The sequence below is a fragment of the Plectropomus leopardus genome, chromosome 7 (assembly GCF_008729295.1).
Source record: "Plectropomus leopardus isolate mb chromosome 7, YSFRI_Pleo_2.0, whole genome shotgun sequence".
Lineage (NCBI taxonomy): Eukaryota > Metazoa > Chordata > Actinopteri > Perciformes > Serranidae > Plectropomus > Plectropomus leopardus.
Genome location: NC_056469.1, coordinates 16,346,641 through 16,370,092, shown reverse-complemented (window position 1 = coordinate 16,370,092; position 23,452 = coordinate 16,346,641). Strand labels below are relative to the sequence as shown.

Here is a 23,452-nt window from a genome sequence, read left to right as displayed (position 1 = left end):
GCAGAGCAGCTAGGGAGATGAGCGGGGCACAAGCAAGCCACACCCATGCTTCCTTTTAAATATATGTGCACATGTATAGCATAAAGAGCACTGTGTTGATGCAGATGCACACACAGACGTGCGGGTAGTCATTACAGCTGCCTGCATCTGCAATGTGTGTGTGATGCTCACAGGCACACGAAATGGAGAGCTTTGTGTTACCCAAAGGCAGTATGTGGATTTGAGTCTTCCATGGTCATCACTCTTTTCTATGCCCGACGGTCTCTTCCTGCCACACACCATCCCTCACATATCTCCCTACCCTGCTCCAGTAGAGCCTCCCTGGCCCCCTCTTCAATGACATATTAGAGCTACTCTCCTCTCTCAACAGCAGAAGACACCCCCCATTCATCAGGGCGCCATGATTGAGCTCACACCCCTCCCTCCCTGATTCTTGCACACCCGCCCCAACTCAGGAGACACAGAAAATTCACAATAAAAAAAAAAGTAGAAAAAGTCGATAGCAAAAGAGAGGGAAGAGTGGAGGGATAGCTGCCGTGTGGGAGTATGTGTGTGGGAGAGAGGGTAGTTTTTCAAAGTAAGAGAGTGAAACAGTAAAAAAATGAGGAGAGTGAATGTGCGAGAGGTGAAGCGAGAGAGGATCCACAGCGTGCGGAAATTGCTTTCACAGTTGCTGGTATCGGTGTTTGTGAAAGTCACTAAACTCAGCCTTTAATGATGTATTTACATTTCAACCACTGTGACATTAGCTTGTTCAACCATGTGTGGGATAAGTAATACTGCTGTGTTTGCTGAGCTGTTAAACAGAGCATTTAGATGCAGTACTAGTTCAATACAGAGGAAGTATAGGTGAAATTAATTTTGCCAGTCGTTCTGTCTCATGGTTTTTCCTGAGGTAGCAAAGCTGTGAGTGAGTGATGGTTGGATTTGTTTTTTTGTACTGCAGCTGCATCTGACTGACTCCTGTGTGAGTCTATTAGTGTTCTTACCTGGGCGTATTGCTGTGTTATACACTTTACAGTAAGCTGCAACGCTGTACACCTCCTCCACCTGGTGTATCTCACCTTCCTGACCCTGCAGGAGACTCTAATCACCACCTGGTTTCCAGAGTTCCCCCTGACCCAACCTCCAAACCATCTGGTCTACACTTTCCCATCTGACCCCACATTCCACCGCTGAATCCTGATCACCCCCACCCCCTCGCTGTTGCCCTGATTAGGTTTAAACTGGAGAAAATAGATGGAGGGGGTGTTGCGGTGATCTCTGGGAGGTGGTAATTATCCAGTGAACAGAAGGGAAATTTGGAGCCTTCGCTGTATTCAGGAGGAAAGTGAATTTCCTCTCCAGAAGCTGTGTCTCGCCACCGTGACTAATCTCACTCTTCCATGGTCATGCTGAATATTTCCCTCCTTCCCAAACATGTTTGCTAGCCAGCGCCGCCGTGCACGTACACTTCCTCTCGGAGGCGAGCCGTCCTCGTGCGGGTGCTGTAAAACTAATGGCCGTGAATGTGAACATGGTCTCTGCCTGGCTCTGATGGCCATCCAGGTGTGCTTGATGAGCCATTGCTGTGATTATCAGCACGGTGCATTAGCACAGCTTGAAGCCCCTCAAGTAAATCGCAGAGGAGAGGCAAGCATTTGTACTGCAGGTGGTCCCCAAACTACGTTAATGGGCCTCCACCTGCTGCTGGGTCACTGAACCTTCTGGAAAGCCCCTGCCCACAATGCTCTTGGTCTGTTAGAGGGAGCCAACAGTGGAGCCCGACTAAAATTAGGCACATTAGGAGCACAAGTGCTTTGCCTTTCTTGGCATGTTGTTCATCATGTCTTCCATTCTGAGCCAGAATTCCCTATATGTTCACATATGGGGTGTTTGGATTTATGCATGCTCGGGTTTTTTTGCTCGCGCTTGGGTATAGGCATGCACGTCTGTATAAATTTGGTATTCCCGTCTGACACAGTCAGTGCAGATCCCCTCCATGGATGCATGCAATCTAAGGCAACTCTGTCCTGCTGCTGTTCCATGTCACAGTTTTAGGGGAGATAATAAACCAGAACCTGTCACATCCACTCTAACTTCCAATCTCCAAGGATCAACATGGTGCTCTGGGCTTTCGGCCACGTTGGGGCGGCTGCAGTTTTCACGCCACAGGGTGCCAAGGGGAGTGCCTGTGGCATACACACAAATAAGACGAGGCAAGGGGAAGGGGCTGGCACAAATGTCCACTTTGAGAAAACCCACAATGAGCACACTGTGCCCTCTTCGGCGGTGCTTTTATCAACTCAGCAGTTAAATGCCTCTCTTTATTTAGCTCTCAGACTGTGCAGACTATCAATTGCACCATTAAGACAATCCTCAGTCACACTGAACAATGGAACATTAACATTTCTTGCTGGGTGCAGTCTTCTACTTTGCGATTACTGTGCCCACCCATTTATCTGCCGTCACATTAGTCTGGATGAAGTTCTGATCAATGCTCTGGTCATATTTCCATCGAATATGAGATGCCAGACAGCAAATTAAAAGAGAAAGCTGGTGACAGCAGAAGCCTTCAGTATGGATTGGATGTGTCATAAAGTTTCACTTTGAAAGAATTGCTCTACCACAGGCAGTATTAAAGGGACAGTTCATCCCATCCTCTTACCTGTATTGCTATTTATTAATCTAGATTGTTTTGGTGTGAGTTGCCAAGTGTTATAGAGAGATCAGTGAGATATCAGCCGTAGAGATGTCGGCCTTCTTTGGATATTACTCAAAGCACCAAAGAAATACATTTGAAAAACTCAACAGCAATGCCACTTTCCAGAAAGCATGACCCAGTTACTCAAGATAATCCACACATCTTGTTGTTAGCAGTTTCATGTAGAAACTTTTGTCTTTGTAACAAACTATTCCCATCAACAGTATCACTGTGCAGAGGGAAGCATGCATATCATGCTAGCAGACTTAGCATCTCTGAGCTAGCTTACATCACAGCTCAGCCTAGGAGGACGCAAATAATGTTTACTTTTCACACTGTCAAGAGCACTGTTATAATTTTTTTTTTTTTTAGTTATGAGCAACAAAAGCTGAGTGCCATCTAGTTCCATTATATTTGAGCGAAGGCACACATCGCTATGGCCAATATCTCTGAATCTCAGCAACTCACACCAAAATTATCTAGATTGATAAATAGCACTAAGATAAAAAAAATATAGTTTTGATTTTGTGTGTTTGAGCATGTCCACACATAAAATATAGAGAGGAGAGATGGAAAGAGATTTCAAAAAGGGTGATAAAGAGATAGGGCTACATAATTATTTTATACAGTGGATGTGTGTGTATCTGTGTGTCCTTGCAGAGCTACAGAGCACCTTTCAAATCAATTTTCTTAGATAATTCTTGTTTTAGTGCATTAGCCCCTGCTCAGTGATGCATTAGCCGCCTTATTTAAGTTCCCTGCACTAATCTGTGCTGCAGCGAGAATCCCACTGAGTGTGCGAGTCAGTGAAGGAATGAAGACCTTGGCCAGTAACCTCAAACTCCGCTGATCTCTCCCTGTACCCCATATCTCTGCTGTCATTCCCTGCCTCCCTGGCTCATTACTCAACATGGCCTATTAAAAGAATAAAGCAATACAATACATTATGTAGCATATTGCTTGACAAAAAGGAATTGACTGTGTTAATAATGGCCACTGATAAATGCCTCCATTGATACTGAGGATGTCCTTGGCTTAACTCAGACTCTCTTTAGTTTTCCGACGTCCTCCTGAACACTGGCTGGTCTGTGCTGCTGCGTATAGAGGCTCTCTGTATTTCAGCAAGCCATTACATTTGAGGAGGATATCAAAGACAGAGCTGTTGTTCTTTTAGTCAGAGGAAAGTCAGGGTTAACCCGGCAGTGACCAGAATTAACTTGCTGCCTTCTAAAAATATGCGACAGGCCACCGCATTGACCCAGCAGTAAAAGTGACCAGCGGAAGTGAATGCCCTTGTATTGCACTGGCATTTTTGTGTGTATGCGAGTGGATTAAACCTCAGGGCAAAGAAGTAAAACTACTGGATAGTCAATTTGCTCAGCGACACGGAGGCGGGGACTTGTGGGAGTGCGACAGCAACCCGCAGCCTGTCCGATTAATTAGCGCAATTGGCATGAGTTCCTGCTCTGCCATGGGGGATGTGGGTGTGTTGTGCTGGCAGCAAACTGTTGACCTCTGTACTGTGGCAGGGCATTATGGCAGCATGTAGGAGGAGGGTTTTTTGTGATCAGATTTTTTATTGAAAATCAAACTTAACAAAACTAACAAAAAACAAAACAGAACGAATGGGGGCAGCTACATCCCACACCCTAAATAGATCATTAGTTAATACACCAAGGAATGTGGGTCTGGATGACAAAGGGAATAAATAAATACATTTAAAAAAGAGGGAAAAGGTCAAAAAGTAACATACGGGAGAGCAGCTATGATAAAATAAAGTTAAATAAATTCTTGGATTATACTTGAGGCTCTTGTCTACGATAACTTAGTTTTTTCCTCAGCCCCGTGCATCCCGGCCACCCAAAGTTCCACACCAGCAACACTGAATTTACACAAACCACAGGGATTTTGTGAGTGTGTGGAAACCTCCAGCTCTATGCCAGTTTTTTTCTTTTTTTTCAGCCATTAAGCTGGCTAGTAAGATACTTTATTGATAATGTGATATATATTCGGCAAAGACAAGTCATTCAGTAGCAATAGAGTAGTAGTTCATGGCACTTTACAGTTCAAAATCTTTGTCAATAAGGAGCAAACCAAAAAAAAGATCAGTCTTTACGAGTCCAAAATGTGCATAAAAGAGCCAATGGGACACACTGTACAAAGAGTGCATATTGGCAATGTAGTAATTTTCATCAGAGCCTCATTTCCACTGCACAGAAAACCTGCTAACATCTGTTTCATCTATGTGATGGAAACGTGTAAATTTGGCAAACACACCTGGGTGAAATGCAGTATTCACAGGTATTTATGTCCTCTGGCACTGATGAAAATACAACAACCGCAAGAACATGTAAATTTCTGCTCCCTAACCGTCTTGATGCAATGACAAGCCATCACTTATTACCGCTCATATCCACCTAAACAGCACTCAAACATCAATCCAAATTAGTCTGCGCCGAGTTTGAAAAATAGACTAAGTAAAAGATAGACAAGAAGTAACCACCATAAGTTTCTATCCATGCTGCTGTGTTCTGCTTACCTGTTCTCCAGCCTGTCCGTGACATCAAAGGGACACACCAAAACAAGCCCTACACACACATAGTCATCTGCTGCAGAGCCATGTACACAGCTTTGCTCTACTGGCAGAGGGAAAGCAGTCTAAAGCCTGTTTCATACAACTTGTGTTTAAAAAACCTGTGTGCAGGTGCTAATTTTGGTGGAAAAGGGCTATAAGAAACTTTTTTTTGGAGTGAGATAGGTACGATGTGAGAAAGTTTAGGTGGATCTGCAGATGACTGGGATATTTTGAGGAGTAAGCAGTACCTTTCATTTTTAGTCCCAGTCCAGTGCTCATATTCTCCGCCAGGTGTTTAATGTCTTTGGTCCAAACCTGTTCATTGGTTTATAGGAAGCTACAAAAAACAAGAAGTACAATTTTGATGCTTATTCTTTTGTTTGGTCTTGTGTATTTAAAATAGAACACAGGTGATGTTTTGGTTCAGTCCATTAAACACAGTTTGCTTTTAGAGATTATTTTAGTTGAAGATAAAGAAAAGTTAAGTAAGTCATAGGTAACATGCATATCATTGGATGACCTCAGACCATTCTCTCCAATGAATGTATGAATGAATGTATATTTTAAAAATCAGTACAACTGTGTTGTGAAGATGCCATTTTTTTTGTTGTTTTGGCTTTCCACAATGTGCCATGTTGATAGTAAAAATGAAATAACTGGACTAAAACAGAGTTTGGATTATTTTAAATGAATCAAATGAGAATAAACCAAGTAATTTGCGTAGAGGGGCAAGGCTTTCTTTAATGGGTTTTCAAGATACAGATGCTTCTGGATAACTGGTTGAAAATAGTGCTAGTGATTATTATAGTTTGAGTAATTTTTGAAGAAAAAAAAATCTCTGATTTCAGATAGAAATAGAAATATTTTCCAGGTTGTTTATGACATTAAACTGAATACATTTGGGTTGTGGACAAGACAAGACATTTTAGGACATAATTTTGGGCTTTGGGAAACTGAACACTGAATTTTCCACTATTTTCTGGTATTGTATAGAGTCTAGACTAAACAACTGGTCGATTAATCGGGAAAATAATCATCAGATTAATCAACAATAAAGCCTTTACCAATGTAGCCCACATTGGTAAAGGCTTCAAAACAGAAATACTAAAGAATTGATTTGATTTTTATTTATTTGTAATGTATGTAATGTTGACATCTTTACCCGTTGTGGTTTCCCAACCACATGGACTAGTAAATTAAACTGTGAAATCTACTCTTTGTAGTTAGAAAGGTGAGGAAAGGGTAAAAAGTGAAAAACTGCTGGGGTAGTCCTGGGACATCAGCGACACTGTCATTTGCTGGTTGCTCTGTCTGAAATCAAATATTTCAAAATAAAACAAAGTTACCTGTGGTTTCATTTTCTCAAATTCACTATTGTGCCTTCAGGACTTTTCTCATGAAATTGTTTGTTTTTGTCTGTCCTTGCTTTATTACTCAATTTTCACTTTTCTTCCTTCTTCAATTTTCCCCTCTTCAGAGCCTATGCGAGCACTGCGGGGCCTCACGGCCACAGATATCCAGTCCAGGCAGTTGTCCCTGCAGTGGGAGAATTTGGCGTTCAATCTGACACGCTGCCACACCTACTCAGTGTCCCTGTGCTACCGCTACACCACTGCGGGAGGCGGCGGAGGCCACAATACCACCGTGCGTGAGTGCCTGGCAGTGGAACACAACGCCTCACGCTTCACGCTGCGTGATCTGCCACCCTACCACGGCATCCATGTCCGTCTGTCACTGGCCAACCCGGAGGGGAAGAAAGAGGGCAGAGAGGTCACCTTCCAGACCGAGGAGGACAGTAAGTCTCTGGAGGAGGTTACAGAAAACATAGGCTGGAAGAAAAACTAAAAATGAAAAATATCATTACAAAATGAACATTTGAGAGAAACTATCACCTGAACATAAATACATGCAGTTAGTTTCTAGATTATTAGGTACACCTAGCGAAAAACGACAACTCTACCGCAATAAACCCTCAAAAAGTTACAATGTTCACTTTTGCAAGCTGTTTTGGGGAGCTGTTGTTTAAAATGTATGATCATTTTTCAGGGTGTAGTTGATGGTGCTGTACAACTGTTTAGCATCTACTGCGAGGGTAAGATGTAGGCTAAATAACAGAAACATCTCTATGTATAATGCCATACAATTAAACAGCACAACAATGTACAGCTTTCAAAATGACCATCAAGTTCAACCAACAAAAACTGAACATAATACCCTTCATGAATGCAGGATTTATTGCTAGGGCTTTTGTATAACAGCCAAAATACATTAGGCAAGGATTCGATGCGTCATGTAGGCAGGGCGGAACAGGTTGTTTTTTTTACCTGCTACAGAAACCTGCTACAGAAACTCTGTTTCTGTAGCGTGTGGTTGCTGCCAGCTTCACTGTGTGCATGTTGAGATTCGCCAAGTGATAATGCAGTTGTTTATGCAGAGTTTGGAGGCACAGGCTCTATTAACTGGTAGTGAATTAATTAACTGGATTGTTTTAACTACAGGATGCATTGATTTGATTGATTTATTTAAATGTGAAATGTAAAAACACCCACAAGGTTATTCTGCTGCTTCGCACTGCCTCTGGTCCAATCAGGGATTAATTTTGATCATTTTTAAACAGATTGTACATATGTTTTACATATGTTTTACATGTTGTTTTACATGTTCTATGTCGTTTTTACCTGTTAGAGGCCTGCAGAGCGGTGGGCACAGAAACAAACCCAAATAGACCAGCTACATAAAAATAGCATTGGGCAGCGCAGTACCTACACGGGCAAAAGGGACTTCTGTGGTCAGTGTAGCAGCTCCAGTTGATTATATTGCACGTGCTTTGCTGCTTACATGCTGCGATGAATATGTCATGTAGCATCTGTGGCCTATGTTGTTTTGTTTTTTTTTTGCCAGAAGTCTGCATTAATATTAGCAATGTGCTCTGTATCTAATAACCTGGTAACTGAGCGTATTTACACATCGTCTTCATTACTTCCGCCAAAAAAAAAAAAAATCTTTCATATCACAGAAATGTGATCTTACTGTCCAGTGATTTTAAATTATATCGTATATAGTAGTTTCGATGTGTGCTACAATATTGTGTGGTGTCTGCGAAATTCTTTAAGCATAATGTTTATTGTTTTAAATTCAGTTAAGAGTCTCAGGCAAAGTGACCTGGCAGCTTACCAGCTTCATGTGCATGATACTTTCTTAACCTTTTATTCAGTGACCTGGGGTTAGCATTGGCATATCTTAAATTATGATCACATGGGTTTACTTTAGACAGCTGCTTTGGCCGAGTGTGATGTCAAAAAGATAAACCAGAATACTTAAAAATGTTTAACAGTTCTCATAATAAATGTCATACAGGAGACTTTACAGACCGGAGACTGCCCACAAGCAGAACCTCAAGGTTATATTTAGCTAAATCTGTGATGGTTGTTTCTAAAGTTTTAATGTCTTTTTAAACATAAATCCAGGGCACCACATATGAATAAAATAGACAGTCTCATATATTAATCAGTTTGGGTTCGTAAGCAGTGAATTTCCTTAATATCTGAACGCATTAACGCCGACTCCTCTCTCTTCCTCTAACACAATGCAGAAAGGGTGACCATCTGACTGAGGCTGAATCAGCATTACAAAAGATCCATTTCATTTTCAGACGAAAATAACATAAAAGAGAAAACATTATATCTGAGTCTCTGGCAACCCTGAGATAGGATTTTGTGCTTATTTCTTATCTCCTATTATTCCTTTGTGCCGCAGCGCATCGTCTGCATGGCAGCTGAGAGAGAAATCAATTCTGCCGTGAAAAAATCAAAACAAACAAGATTTTTCAGAAAGAGATATTTACAGAGAAAGATAGAAAAAGATCAAGAGTAGGGTGAGAAAGCAAAAGAAAAGGACTTTTTTTAAGCAATAAAAGATAAATATATGTACATAAACATACAGTGCATGTCCATTATGAACGCTTTCTCCAAAAGCCTTAATAAGTAACTCTGTCCTCCAGACTAGCTCAATTCAAAAAATAACAGTCGACTCAGCTGTTCAGCTCTTGCTTTAGCCTCAGGCCTGAATCTCACATAACAGTCCTCCTCTGTGCAGCGCTCACACAGACCGTGGGGACTGGGACTGCAACTGCATGGCCCCAAAAATACTGTTCACAGAGTCTAATGCTGAATGTTCAGGCATTGACAGTCCTCTCAGTGACATTCAGAAACAAGTTTACCAGCAAGTGTCTTACATATTCATCAATATATTCACTGAAGGTTAACATAAAATGATAATATCCATCTTAGACAATTTTTCTCTTGTCTGTGTTGTGGTTACATACTTGATGCAGTTCATAAATTAACTGTGTCATTATCTGATGTTTTGTTCCTGCTGCTCTCTGGCTGTCTCAGTGTCTCATGTGGTGCATTGTTCTGAGCCACTGTGACATTCACTTCTGTGATATTGACAGGAGAGGCTCACTATGGGATTAGCACTTCAATTTCCCCGACAAATGTTTGCTCTGACAATTTCTTATAGTTCCCGGAGGCATAGCTCCAGAGTCGCTCACCTTCACCCCGCTGGATGACATGATCTTCCTGAAGTGGGAGGAGCCCGTCGAGCCCAATGGCCTTATAACCCAATATGAGGTGAGCCCAGACAGACACTGTTGAATTTCTCTGTACTGTCACTTTAAAAACTGGAGTACCGATGTGACAGCTCATAATTCCAAAGTCCCAGTCGTCAAAATTTTTTTCAGCAGCCTGGTATCCTAAATCATTTGCCCCAAAGGGTTGTTTCTCAGAGAATAGGCTTAGAATTCTCTGAAACAGAAGCATATGGCTAAATATTATACAGAATTACATCAGGGGACCTTCCTGCTATGGCAAAGGCAAACAGTGCTCTGCTATGCCTTTGTTGATCTGGTTGTTTAAGTTTAGGCATGAAAAGTGAGATTGGTTAAAGTGAGAATATTAAGGAAAGCCAAACAGGGCAGAGTAGGAGGGGTAGTGTCTTTGCCATAGTAGGAAGGTTGAATTTTGTCATTCTTTGTAGTAATTAGCCTCAGGCTTCTGTTTCAGATTTTTTTGGGGGGGATAATGGGATGACTGACAAATGGGCTTTTGATTTGACATGTTTTGGACCAATATGGGAAGTTTAAGTAATGGCATGGCACTGAAAATTGTTAGCATTTTTAGCTTAGTTTGCGTTCTTGGATGGCCAAGAAATTAGCAGGTTTGTGATTCTTTGTTCATAAGTTTAAATTGTATTTTTATCACTGTATTGATGTTAATGTTACTGAAGAAGTGTTTTCTGATAAGGACTTTGGCTGTGGCTATTGTACTATACACTTCCCCAAATTCAATAACAAGACGGGAAAGAGTTGCTAACATTAGCCTAAACTCTTATATAATAGCATCCAGGACCAAACAGATGGAAAATACTTTACCCTACCATACTCTTTCCCTAACCTTTAACCTCGCACCATGTAGTCAGCTAATGCTACCCTTTCCCCTTCAGCTGGGTTAAGTTACTGCTGTAGGTAGTAAGCTATGTTGACATGCATCAGCCCTATCTTTAAATTTTATGGCAGACAAACATATGACTCATTGTTTAATCCATTCCTTCCACATTGCGCTGTGGTTTTGACTTAGGAACAGCTATAGTTGTTTTTTGAAAGGTTAAGCAAACACTTAATAATAGGAGTTCAATTTTTTATTTCTCATTTAAAATGTAAATTAATGTAAACTATTACAACTTATTAGAAGTCCATTAAGTGAACTGAACAGTTAAAATTTGAGTACCAGCAAAGTCATGACAAGTGGGCAAACATCTGCTGAAGACGATGTATGATATGATAGAAAGCTCCAGAAGAGCTGCTAAATGTCCATTGAGGTCAGTTTGTTTGGTCATTTAGAGCGTTTTGGGTTTAAAGCAGCTGTAGGTACAGTGTGTTGTTTTTTCACTTTGTGAACTTTAAACTATAACACAATATTTAATATTGAAGTACCACATAGCCAGTAACACTCAGGAGTCAATATTTATTTAATCCTAACCAACACAACAAAATGTTAGCCTTCCTGTAATTGAAATGCCTCTAATCCTTTGGTTGTTTTGTGCCCAGTACAAAAATAATTTCCTCTCTATTTGGTGAGCCATTTTCTTCAAGTGCCACTGCAGTTGGCATTGTACACACATGTGCTTGATCACCAAACCACTCTGCTCCAATTTATATTCTTCCTCACCCAGCTATTTAGCGTCTCTACATTATGCCTATGCAAACAGGAATAGCAGCAATGCTTGGACACACTCTTGCTGAACTTGTGCACATGGCTTAGCACTTAATGCTGGTCTTGTGCCATTAAACCAGAGCCCCATGTCATCAATAGATAACTCGCATGCATCTATTGTGCTGCAGGCCTTACTGTATGTTTAGTCGGATAATGATTTTGGATTTACTGTATACCCATCTGTCTGTGGTGAGCCATCAGTGGGCCCTCCTACCTATCTTCAAGCCTCTTCTCCTTAGCCTCTCATGCAATGTCACCTCAAGGATATTATTAGATAGGATTTGTGGTTCGACATATAAAGTGGAGGCTGCACAGGATTTTTTACCCTGTAGTGTGTTGATCTCTCTCAGCTGACGGAGAAAGCTTTACACAGAGCTGTAGAAATCCTCTTCATTTTTCTCAGATTAAACCATTGACCACTCAGCTTGAGCCCATCGACCGCCACGCTGTCCTGCAAGCCCTCCTCACCGCTCCATGCACCATCGGGCATCTTTTATGTCTGCCTTTGTAGAGGAAACACAGAGGTCTGTCTGTGTTTAGTCACTGGATGGCTCATAATTCTATCTTCACACTAAGGAGGCGTGAGCAGGCATTAAGCTCTTCTTATGATAATCAGCAAAGCCTTTGGTTTGGCATGAGTGGCATCTTTAGTGTGATGTGTGTGTACTACATGCACATAAGCACATGCAGTGAGTGTGTTCATTCCCTCAATGAAGTGGATCTCTCTCAGCTCTAATGTATATCCTAATATGTTCACCCTTGTCTGATTGCAGTAAGGTCGTCTCATTTAGCTCTCCACTATTTCAAAGAGCGTAAGTGGTAATTCTCATGAGAGCACCGCAGAGGCGAAGCAAATCACCTCTCGAGGAAAAACTTTAGAAAAGATTTTACTTTTAAAGGACACTCATGGACCGCAATTCTTGAGAGTTAATAAGAGTTAATTAAACTCATAAACACTTAGAGCTATTGATTTAAACACTTGAATTCACTTTTTAATGCACGGCGTCCCCAGTCCCTAGCCTTTATAATACATTACTTAGTCAGAAAATCATTTACCGCTCACAATAATTTTTTTTGTAAAACTCCAGGTTGCTTGTGTGACTTTGACTTAACAGTGCCAATGCCAATCAAGTCCTTTCACCTAAAACTATAAACCCACATGAGCAATTAGCACATTGATTTAGAGAAGCAAATTAATTTCTGAGGGAAGTGAATCATATCAATCAAACATTCGAATTACTTCTTATGACAGAGCCGTTTGAGTTAATGACCTCTGCAGAATCTGTATGAAACTCTAAAATGAATCTATCACTTGAATATTTGTTAGCAGCTGCCATAACGAAGCATAAAATCAGTCCTGAGGTGACTCTGGTTTTTATGATATTACCCTCAGACCATCTTGTTTTCAACAGATAAGTTACCAGAGCATTGAGTCATCTGATCCAGGCATCAACGTCCCAGGACCCAGAAGGACGGTGTCCAAGCTGAAGAATGAGACATACCACATGTTCTCCAACCTCCACCCGGGAACAACGTACCTCATCTCTGTCCGAGCCCGCACAGTAAAGGGCTTTGGGCAGACCGCCCTCACTGAGATCACCACTAACATCTCAGGTAGGGATGTCAGTTTTGGTTAATGTCTCCTTTTTAAATGCTGAGATGTGTTAACAGTCAAAAATAGTTTTGATGGTTAACCGGTTAAGAGTTAGAATTGACACTCCCAGTCTCTTGTGTTAGCGCCACTGACTGACTGAGCTTGTGTGCCTTCGAGGGAGTGTGAAAGCTGATATAAAGTTGTAAAATAGAAATGGAAACAGGCAGCTTCTCCATGTAGAAGCTGTGCCATCACTGCCTATCACTGATGCAGGTACAAGGCTAGACTTCACCCACTGCGTGCTATAATTAGGATCTGGGGTTTCTCTTTGTTGACCTCGGCATCTTTCTTTTCTCACAGAGGATAAAACTACTGCTCCCAGGGTGTAAGAGCTATTTTCCATTGCCTCTCCAAACTTGTGACACACTGTCATCTCACAGTCCTCAAGACATAAATTAAGTCGTAGGCAGCAGAGAAACACCACAGAGGGGACACTGCTGTGTGTTATGTATAAAGAAAGATGCGGTACATTCTTGGGACCAGAATGTCATTTCCGAGAGTCTCCGAGCTTATTACTGGTGATAGAAATCCAGCCTTGGTGTTTTTGTTTCCTCTTAATGATGCATTTGTGCTTGTTAAGGGATGGGATTACACCTCTTAGGAACGCAGAGCGCAGCCACACCCACCCTGTCTCCACTCACACATTAACTCACCCCTTCTGCCCCTATCTCTTTACAGAGGGGCCCAGTTTGTTTAATTATAGATTTAGTGCACAATCACTGCTTACTGGCTGTATGTCAGACAGAGTGTTGGCGCAAAGCCAGACCGCAGATAGAGTCCAAAAGTCTTTGCAGATCATCCTCAACCTCCTCCACTGGCCCACGGTGCAGAACATTCACTTACACTGAGCGTCTCTCAAATCTGCACTGACAGCCAGCAAACACTGAACACCTTCAACAGCTACTACTGTCAGCATCTTCAAGCAGTATCCACCGCAGAGTATCCAGCTACACACATTTCCTCATTCCCGCACGTACTTTCAGACGTGTGTACCGCCGTGGCTGATACACAATCATCTTTCAAACAGACTCTATCTGGCAGCAAGCATCAAACCCTCTTTTAGTTCTACAAACCGCAACAGACCTTTAATGTCAACAAATGCACATTCAGTTTCCCTTAATGCTTCACCTTAATTGATGTCAGCTCTTTTCTGCTGCGGTATTAGCAAACCGCTTTTTAATATGGTAATCATTGATTCCTCATGAATAGTTTGCTCTCCTTCCCCTCGCTAATTGACTACTGATATTAAAGAGAAATGTGCCGACACATCTCCAGGGAGGAGCATGACTTGAGCCAAATCCTTTAAAATGAGAAACGCGTTCAGTTTAGCGTCACTCCCATAACTTTTAATTGGACTTGTATGCAAGACAGCTAGAAGAGTAATTCAAACAGTGTGCTGAATATGAGGACACGGTTGTTGGGTATATTAGCACTGAGAATGGGGTGGCTCTATCAGGTCTGTCAGTTTCACAAGACATTGAGGGCCTGAACACGTTTATGTGGAAGCACAGATTGTAGTTACACTGAATTAAGGTGGTCTATGGCCTTATTCAGACTGCCAGCACAAATAAATTCTTTGGCATTCTTTGTGTTCACATTGAGTTTAGAAAGTCTCTACAACAAGAAAAAAAAACCATCAAATGCATTTTTTTTGTCATATTGAATCCAAACCACATTTTGAGGTGATTTGAAATGTGATTTCAACCAGATTTCTACAGATGCATCTTACGAATGCAGTTCAGCCTTGCTTCCAATATTTCCCAGTGGCCACTCGGAGTATTGCAGCGAAATAAAATGCAGCTTAAAAAGTATTTTTCACCTCAACCCCCACTGTAAAAGAGACATCTGTAAATCTGTTAACAGGACACCTCAAACTGCAAACAAGGTCTATTACGACTCCTTCTATTATGAATTTTAGATCCATGGAGGTTTTATATTTGTCAAACTTTTCTCAAGCTGTAAACATTGGTTTAAAGATCTGGCCAGGGCCAGAGGGAGAAACACTACTGTGCATATTATTCTCCAGAAGCTAGAAACATTTTAATGTAGATGTGCCAGGGGAGCAATTCTCATTGAACTAAATAGGCACCATCTTGATTTCTTGATATATATATCTAGTATTTTTATACATTATGGTTTGGCTGCTCTAGCTGCTTGGATATCAACTTTTTTTTTTGTACAAGTGGTAATGTGACACGACCACAATGTAAAAATCCAGAGTGATTAAAGAACAATCCGTTCTATGGAGGACAACGTGGAAGGTGAAATGATGGACCTCATTTCAAATTTTTAATGATTTTATGTAGGAAAGCTGCATCACCAATGCAGCTACATAGTTACTGACACTATGTATTTACCTCAGCAGCCCATACAGATGGACAGGCTGGTGATGGACATACAAATCTAATCTGGTCACTTGCAAATAAAAGTGGACAATCTGTTTTAAAGAGTTGAATTGAGACAGAAATCTGATTTACCTGCACTCGGATTGTAGCTTATATGAGCACTAGGTAAGCCAGTGTGTGTGTGTGTGTGTGGATATGTAAGTCAGTGTGTTTCTGTGTCCTCAGCTCCCACATTTGATTATGGAGACATGCCGTCACCCCTGAGTGAGACAGAGAGCACCATCACTGTCCTGCTGCGCCCTGCTCAAGGCAGAGGAGCACCTGTCAGGTGAGGAAATCATCCTAAATGTACATATAATACATTTTTTCATGCACCAAACATGGGATATTAAAGATGTACATCCACTCTGTGTTCAGTACATACCAGGTGGTGGTTGAAGAGGAGATGGTAAAGAAAGTGAAACGGGAGCTGGGGCTCCAGGAGTGTTTCCCACTGCCCATGTCCCACGGTGAGGCACAGGCTCGGGGCACGCCACACTACTACACAGCTGAGCTGCCACCCAGCAGTCTCCCGGAGGCCAGTCCCTTCACTGTGGGTGACAATCACACTTACAACGGCTACTGGAACAGCCCTTTGGACCCACGCAAAAGCTACCTTGTCTACTTCCAGGCTATGAGCAACTTCAGAGGGGTGAGTGGTTGTTAACTCCCACCTGTGGTGCAGCAGATCTGGCGACACTTCAACAGCTTGCAGCAGCCATCAGTGTGCAGAATAATGATGAGAGTTGTTCGTGAGTGTCTGTAGGTATTAATGCTATGGTTATCTCTGTAGGACAGTTGGCATTGTCTGGGCCCACAACCCCTTGAAAGAGTATTTATGCTGTGAATGGGGTTGTTGGATGAAAACATATTGAGCTGGTGGTGTAACTACTTGGAAATTATGTATGTTTATATCCAAGCGCTTTGATTCTCTGCAAACAAAGCGTGTGTGAAACAGGGAATTACTTGCATGCATTACTTACAGCTAGCAAAGCTGTGATTAGCTGGAATTACTCAGAGTCAACAACGTACATCACTTCACTCGGCTTGTGTTTTCTCTGCTTTCCTATTCTATCCTATCCTATTCCTTTCTTTTCCATCCATTTACCTCATGTTTACTTCATGTCCTGCCTTTTCATTAATGTCCTCATTTGTCCTCTCTCTCTGTATGCACCTAATTACTTGAGTATCTTTGAAGGTATGAGTGTGAATTCTGGTTAAAGACGTTGTTAGTTTAGAGGCAGTATTTTACACTACTGTGTTTCCATCCATTTCACTGCTCTTGAGTACACAAAGCCCTCCAGTCTTCAGTCGTACCCTGAGGACGCCACATTACCTTTCCAAATTCCATTACAGGAAGAGCTGCTACCTGGGTGAGGCAATTACTTAAGGATAATTGGGCACAGGTGCAGATGATCAGAGGTAGAAAGCTGCTGCTTTAATATTCACAGACTGTGGCAATGAAGCTGAGAAATGTTGCCGTAGGTAATGCAGCCTTGTGTGATCATCATCTGGGAATAAATACATGCAAAGCTGGGTCACTGGACTGTTTGACTTTTCGAGTCCTGTCAGTGGTTACTCTGTCACGTCACTTTTTTCTTTTTTCTTTTTTACTGTGTGTGTGTGTGTGTTTGTGTGTGTGTGTATTAAGTCCCATGAAGACCAGTAGGATCTTTTTCCAACTCAGTAGAGAAATACACAGAGGTAGTGCAGTGTGAGCACTTCACACAACTAGGCTACTAAGCATGGGATTAGATAGGGGAGGTCTGGCTTTACCGGCGGATGGGATTAGGTTTTTGTTTTGCCTGGCAGGGGGCCAGCATCCATGACCCACAATGAGTAGAAACACAGTGCCAAATCACACAGCCAACACTGTCCCCAGTCGTTCAAACACTGCTGCCTTTGCCTGGAAATACAGTAGCAGTCACTGTCGAAATCTGGGCATCAATCCTGTGTTGTTGCTGCAGTACCGAAACAATTCCTCTTGAAGGAACAACAGTGTGATGGGAGGGCAGGAACTTCATTTTCAGGGCTGTGCAATATGTTTTCTTTTTTAAAAATGGCAAAAGGTGCTCCTGCAACACATAATTACAGACTCTGTTTTGTTCTAGGGTCGGTGCTCAGACATCAAACCTTTGTCAGTGCTAGTCTTTGTTGTGGGTGTGATGTTTCCTTTTTTAAGCCTTAGAAGTTGTTTTGTTATTGAAAAAGCTTGTGATTTTGCTCAATTCCACCATTCCAGCACAGCTGAGGAGCAGCTAGTCGCTGAGTATATAACTAATCAACAGCAGGACACAGAGACATGTCACAGCAGGGCTATGACAACATGAGCTGACACATGAGAAAGTGCTAATTACATAAAGCATGATAACATAAAGGAACATAACATAGCAGCAATTACACTGCCAGACCAACAAATAATACGGTATGACGTTGATGCCTTCTTTTGCCTGTTAATGATATTATTAACACCACAGAGTTATTAAAAAGTGTTAGTAATAGAATCCATTAAACCCACAGAGCAGATGTTAAGGTCTGGCTCGCGCAGCCCGTAAGGACTGGAATGTTTTGATTGCATAATGTGTCTTGTGCTATTTTGTATCTCTCCTTGTGTTTTGTCTTTCTTCCTATCCTCTGTGTGCAATTATGCATTTCAGGCCTTTTACATTTTAACAGTATGCTCACTCTGTCACAAAAATGTAGGCCAAAAAGAGAAGCATTTTAGCATTCTAAATGTGATTTCGTATGGAGGCATGAATGCTTTCAGCATCGTCATGTACTGTGGGGTATTTTTGTGGTAGTTTTTGGATTGTATACAGAAGAGGGAAACATAATTACCTTATGCCCACTCATTGTGGAAGAAGGAAAAAAACTGCACCTGCTTTTGAACTCTAGCTGGCATTTGTAGCAGTCACATTTTGACTTGAATAAAACAATTGCTGATAAAGGTTTCTGCATATGGAAGTGGTGATAAAGTTATCATGTGTGGCACTCATTTAAGGCATTTGCAACCCGAAGACCTTATTAAAATAGAATTTTAATTGTCAGTCTACTTATTTTATCATTTAATTATACAGTATAATTAATCAGGGTCTGTGTGGTCTGGTTAAGTTTGTGTTTGTCTGTTTGTAGAGGGGCAACATTGCACCTAATCCTCTGCAGCAGTGGCAGCAGTGGGAATAGTTTGAACAGTATATGGGACATAATATTTGGCATTTACCCATGCTAATTATCTGAAGAGTGACTGTCAAGCCTCTCTAATTGCTTTGATTGATTCGTCTAAAGAGGTGCTTGAAAGACTGTGGACTGTTGACAGACTGTAGCTTTCGCAGGCCACAGCAGAGTCATTTATAACATCTACACTTACATCTCCTGACTTCACACACACACACAAGCACACACATACACAGTAAAGCCTCGCGTGTGTGCCTTTGTGCCTTGTGTTGCACGTTGGCATTTGTGTTTTGTATTTAGAGCTGCCAGGAACCACCAGCCCCTCTGGCGTGACTGGCACAGCACGGCCAGACGTGTGATATGTGTCCCACAATCTGGAGCTGCCCTATTAACTCTTCTGCTGAGGCGGCACACAACGATTCAGATGTGCATGTTACAGAAATTTGCGTCTATCCATCACACCAGCCTATTTTTTTTAACCAGAGTAAATAGATCTAAACGTGCTCTGTCTTAATTTGCCAAAGCTTGTAATGACTGAATGTGAGGATTCAGATGCCGTCTCCATACGGAAAGCAGGTTCAGATGAATCAGCTTTTTTTTTTTTTTTTTTTTTTTATGGAAAATGTTTCCTATAATTGAGTCAAGCTTTCAAAAGCTCAATGTCACCAGTCAGTATTTCTAGAGACACATACAGTAAAAATGCACTTTCAAGCAGTTTTAATTAATGGCTATTAATTAAAACAAACAGATAATCAGTAGCCATTGAGATAAATTGTATTACACTGCTGAGCACCAATAAAAATTAATTCATGCAATGCTACTTTTCAACGTGACGTATGGCTTGTCACCCACTTTCAAAATGTATTTAATCAAAAATATCTGCCACAATATCACATCACAGAATAGTATTTATGACATTAGATTAAAAAAAGAAGCATATTCGACAAGGAATGAGCATTTTTCCTTCAGCTTGATTTTATTTTGCGTTTATGACCAAATACCTTCAAAATGTGTTACATCTGTCTATTCATCAGCCTCAGCTGCACTCAGTTACTCTATAGTGCTAATATCAAATGTTGGCATGTTAACATGCTATAATCATGGTGAACATAGTACAAATCATACATACAAAGCACGCTGGCCTTAGCATGTTAGTATTGCCATTTCCAGCATGTTAGCATGCTGACATTAGCATTCAGCTGTTCAGCTTAAAGCATGGCTGTGCCTGAGAAGTCTTAGCTGTTAGCGTGGCTGTAGACTCTTTGGATTGCCACAGCCTCCAGGGTCGAAAAATGAAGCCAACAAGGAAGTGCCAAAAACTGAAGTTGGCCACCCGCGGCTGGCTCAGGAAACCAGTATATCCCCACAGACCGCAGTGTTAAAATGCACAACTTAACAGCAGAAATAAACATGTTTACAGCCTGGTACAAAAATTATTTTGGTCTGTAAAGCTAACTTTGACATTCATGACAACTGTACAGGGGGTGAATTTTATACAACTCAATTGATTACATTTTATTAAGGCCCAATGTTATGCATATTTAAGGGCAGGCTGCTTTTAGTGTTTTGGCTTCCTGTTGTCAATGTACTTCGCTTCTTAGTCATATCCACCCCTCACCCCTAAAAATAGTCACTTATGGTTCCAAAAAAACAAGCTGGCGATGGCCGAAAAGCCGAACTCAAGGCTTCAGAACTTGAGTCCACAAACCAACAGGTGACGTCATGGTACCTATGTTCATAATTTTTACAGTCTATGGGTAAATCCCATGATAACACTTTACAATGATATACAAAATGTGGGTAGTTACTAATGATCAAGTGAGGAATGAATCAAGAACAATTTGATTATCATTTAGGCCTTACTCTTAATACATAGTTCCTGAATAATTCTGAATTAAAGAGTATATGGTAGGTAATGATGTTCCATGGAAAAAGACTGGCGGATTCTATATTTATGAATCATTAATTAATAAGTAGTTACTATGAATCAGCAGCATAAAACTAGTAAAAACTTACTGGAGGAATTCAAAATTAGACAAGGAAAGACATGACTGGTCGCGCTGTATAATTAAACATAGATCAAAAACTTGTGTCTGGTGCTCATGGAAAATGAGAAACAACAGCATACACAGGAAGGCAATTCGGCTTTCCAAAAATGTCAAAAATGAGGAATATTACATTAAAAAGCCTTTTTTGTAGTGACTAAATCATTAAAAGAGAATTCAAAATTAGTTTCTTAGAAACAAACATGAAATGGCAGGATTTGAAAGAAAAAACAAAAACAAACCTTTTTACTCTTTATTTTTTAGACCAAATCTATATTAATATTAATATCCATGTCATATTCTATAGCATTAGGCATGCATAAAAATGTCATAAATGGAATATGTACCAGTCTAAGTAAGCATAAAGATTTGGGCATGTGGACAGGCATTAAATCCAAATTGCTTTCTGAAACTGCATTGCAATATGAATATTTTGAAAACATCTCAGTGTATGTCAAAAATAATGAATAACCTAAAAGTTAATTAGGACTTGAAAAGACATTTAAAGGAACCAAAGGAAGCAGCTTTTTAAGAAAAATGCAATAAGCTGACAAGATGTTTACCATGATGTACTGGAAATATAATGTTTCTCTTTCATAATGCCATATGCAGGTATACATGAGCCTGTTTTTTTGCCTTTCCAATCTCAGAATAAAGTCATGTAAATAAAAGAGGTCTTCAATCTAATCAAATCTTCAATTTGCTAAAGCGAAACACTCATTATCTTTTTTTTTTTAAAAATTTGTGCTGTGTGTTTATGGAAAAACTGACAGACAGCACGTTTGTCTCTGACTCAGGTCTGTATTTTCAGATCGAACATCATGTTAAGAAGTTGTTTGAGTGTCTGAGAGCTTTATATGGATTTTCAATGTTAAAAAAAAGAAAAGAAAAAAGCTATTTAACCGGAGTTTGAAGAAAACGCTTTTTGCTCATTTCCGAATGGCCAAATTTACATAATTGTCCTATAATGCCTGAATTAGCATCTGTAAATCTTAATTTGATAATGCATCTCCTCCAAGAGGTGGCAGGATGGAATTGGATTACAGTCCTGGATCTCATTAGTGCTGTTTGACAAAGGTCCTTTTTATAATACTGAGATGTCATCAGCTGAAATTTGAATAGAATTAATTCCTTTTCATAGTGGTGCACTGGTCTGAATCCCTCCTCTTAATTATGCTCTCTCCCTTTCAACTCTCATATTTTCTCCTTCAGCAAGAATCTCTAATCTCCTTCTCTAACACTTCACCGACGCTCTCAGATTTGAGACATTTTGTAATCTCATGTCGTCAATAGGACTCGTAACTCTGTGGTAATTTGTCCTTTTAGTCTGACTCATTCTTCTTTTAGTTTATCTGCGTCTCCATCATAAGGTGAATTATGCTTCTTTCAGGAAGAATGGTGCAACTCAGTCATGTTATGTCATTTAAATATTGAATCAGACAAGGGACAGGGGAGACAGCACTGTAGTTACAGATGTGTCCTCACCTGTTTACTTTGGAACATTATGTTTTTTAATGTTCTCTTTGAGTGTGTTTTTATCTGCTGTGGTCACATTTTCCATGTGATATATGTGTGTGCGTCTCAGCTCAGTATTTCACGTCATCTTCTTTTCTTTTATCACTTCTCTTTTATGCAGTATGCAACGCGTCACACTCACCTCTGATGTTTTCTTTCTCTTGCAGGAATCCAGAATAAACTGCATCCGCATTGCTCGCAAAGGTAACTCAACAGGAACATTTCTCCTCCTACAAACACTGACCTTGAATGAATTTGTCTGCATCGTTTCTTAGAACTTTGCGACAACGTGTGCTCTACTATTGTTCTGAGAAAAAAATTAAGAATGTCTTTTTTTAATACTTTATTGTTTTTATTATTTAAGAACACAACAGATCATGTCAGGAGATCATACATACATACTTACATGTGTAGTCAAATCATATACATTTCTTTCTTATACTGTTCTCCCAGCATGAATGCATGTACAAAACACCAACACATATAAACAAGCAAAACAAAACACACATAACAAAAACTCACAAAGGGGAGACTTTTACAGCAAGAGAAAAAAAAATAACAAAAGGTAAATAATATTAAGCTCAGCCTTCTCCAACACAGGTTATGGCTGACCACTTACTACCAAAATACACACTAAAAGGGAACCACTCTTTTACAAACCCATTCTGGGCTTTTTGCAATACACTAGATAACCTTTAATAAGAAAGAATTGATAATAATTTATCATACCAAATTGATAATGAAGGTGGATGTTCATCAAGCCAGATATGCAGGATTGAAAGACGTTCAGCATACAACATGACACTAAGCAATTTTGTGTTTCGGCGATGTCATTTCAACAGTATTGTTTGGTCCATACCACGCTGTTATTCTGCTTTCTCTCAAGTTAAAGGTTGGGATGTAGACAAATTTCCTCTGACTGGTCCTGGTTGTTTAGCAGTGGGCCTCTGAGAAAAGGGCAACAAGCAGGGAGGGATTAGAGGTCAGCCTTTCATCCTGTTTGTTTGGGTGCAGACGCTGGGACACACTAAATCAAAGGCAGTCTCTTTGTTCTCATCAGCAACCCACTAGATGGCTACATCTGAGGGCTTTGACCTCAACAAGGTCCAGAAGGGTCCTCCAGATCAAAACTTCCAGATGGAGCCACCTT

At 40.7% G+C, this 23,452-nt stretch overlaps 1 protein-coding gene across 5 annotated transcripts in view; it reads left to right on the top strand.

The window, feature by feature from the left end:
* The window catches only part of ptprub (protein tyrosine phosphatase receptor type Ub), a 191,668-nt gene that overhangs the window by 124,905 nt on the left and 43,311 nt on the right, over window positions 1-23,452 (top strand). For all 5 annotated transcript variants that reach the window (XM_042489529.1, XM_042489528.1, XM_042489527.1 and 2 more), the window contains 6 exons: window positions 6,736-7,053; window positions 9,780-9,889; window positions 12,943-13,144; window positions 15,755-15,857; window positions 15,947-16,220; window positions 22,470-22,506. In XM_042489529.1, the coding sequence (XP_042345463.1) occupies window positions 6,736-7,053; window positions 9,780-9,889; window positions 12,943-13,144; window positions 15,755-15,857; window positions 15,947-16,220; window positions 22,470-22,506 (1,044 nt within the window). The remainder of the gene's footprint in view (window positions 1-6,735; window positions 7,054-9,779; window positions 9,890-12,942; window positions 13,145-15,754; window positions 15,858-15,946; window positions 16,221-22,469; window positions 22,507-23,452) is intronic.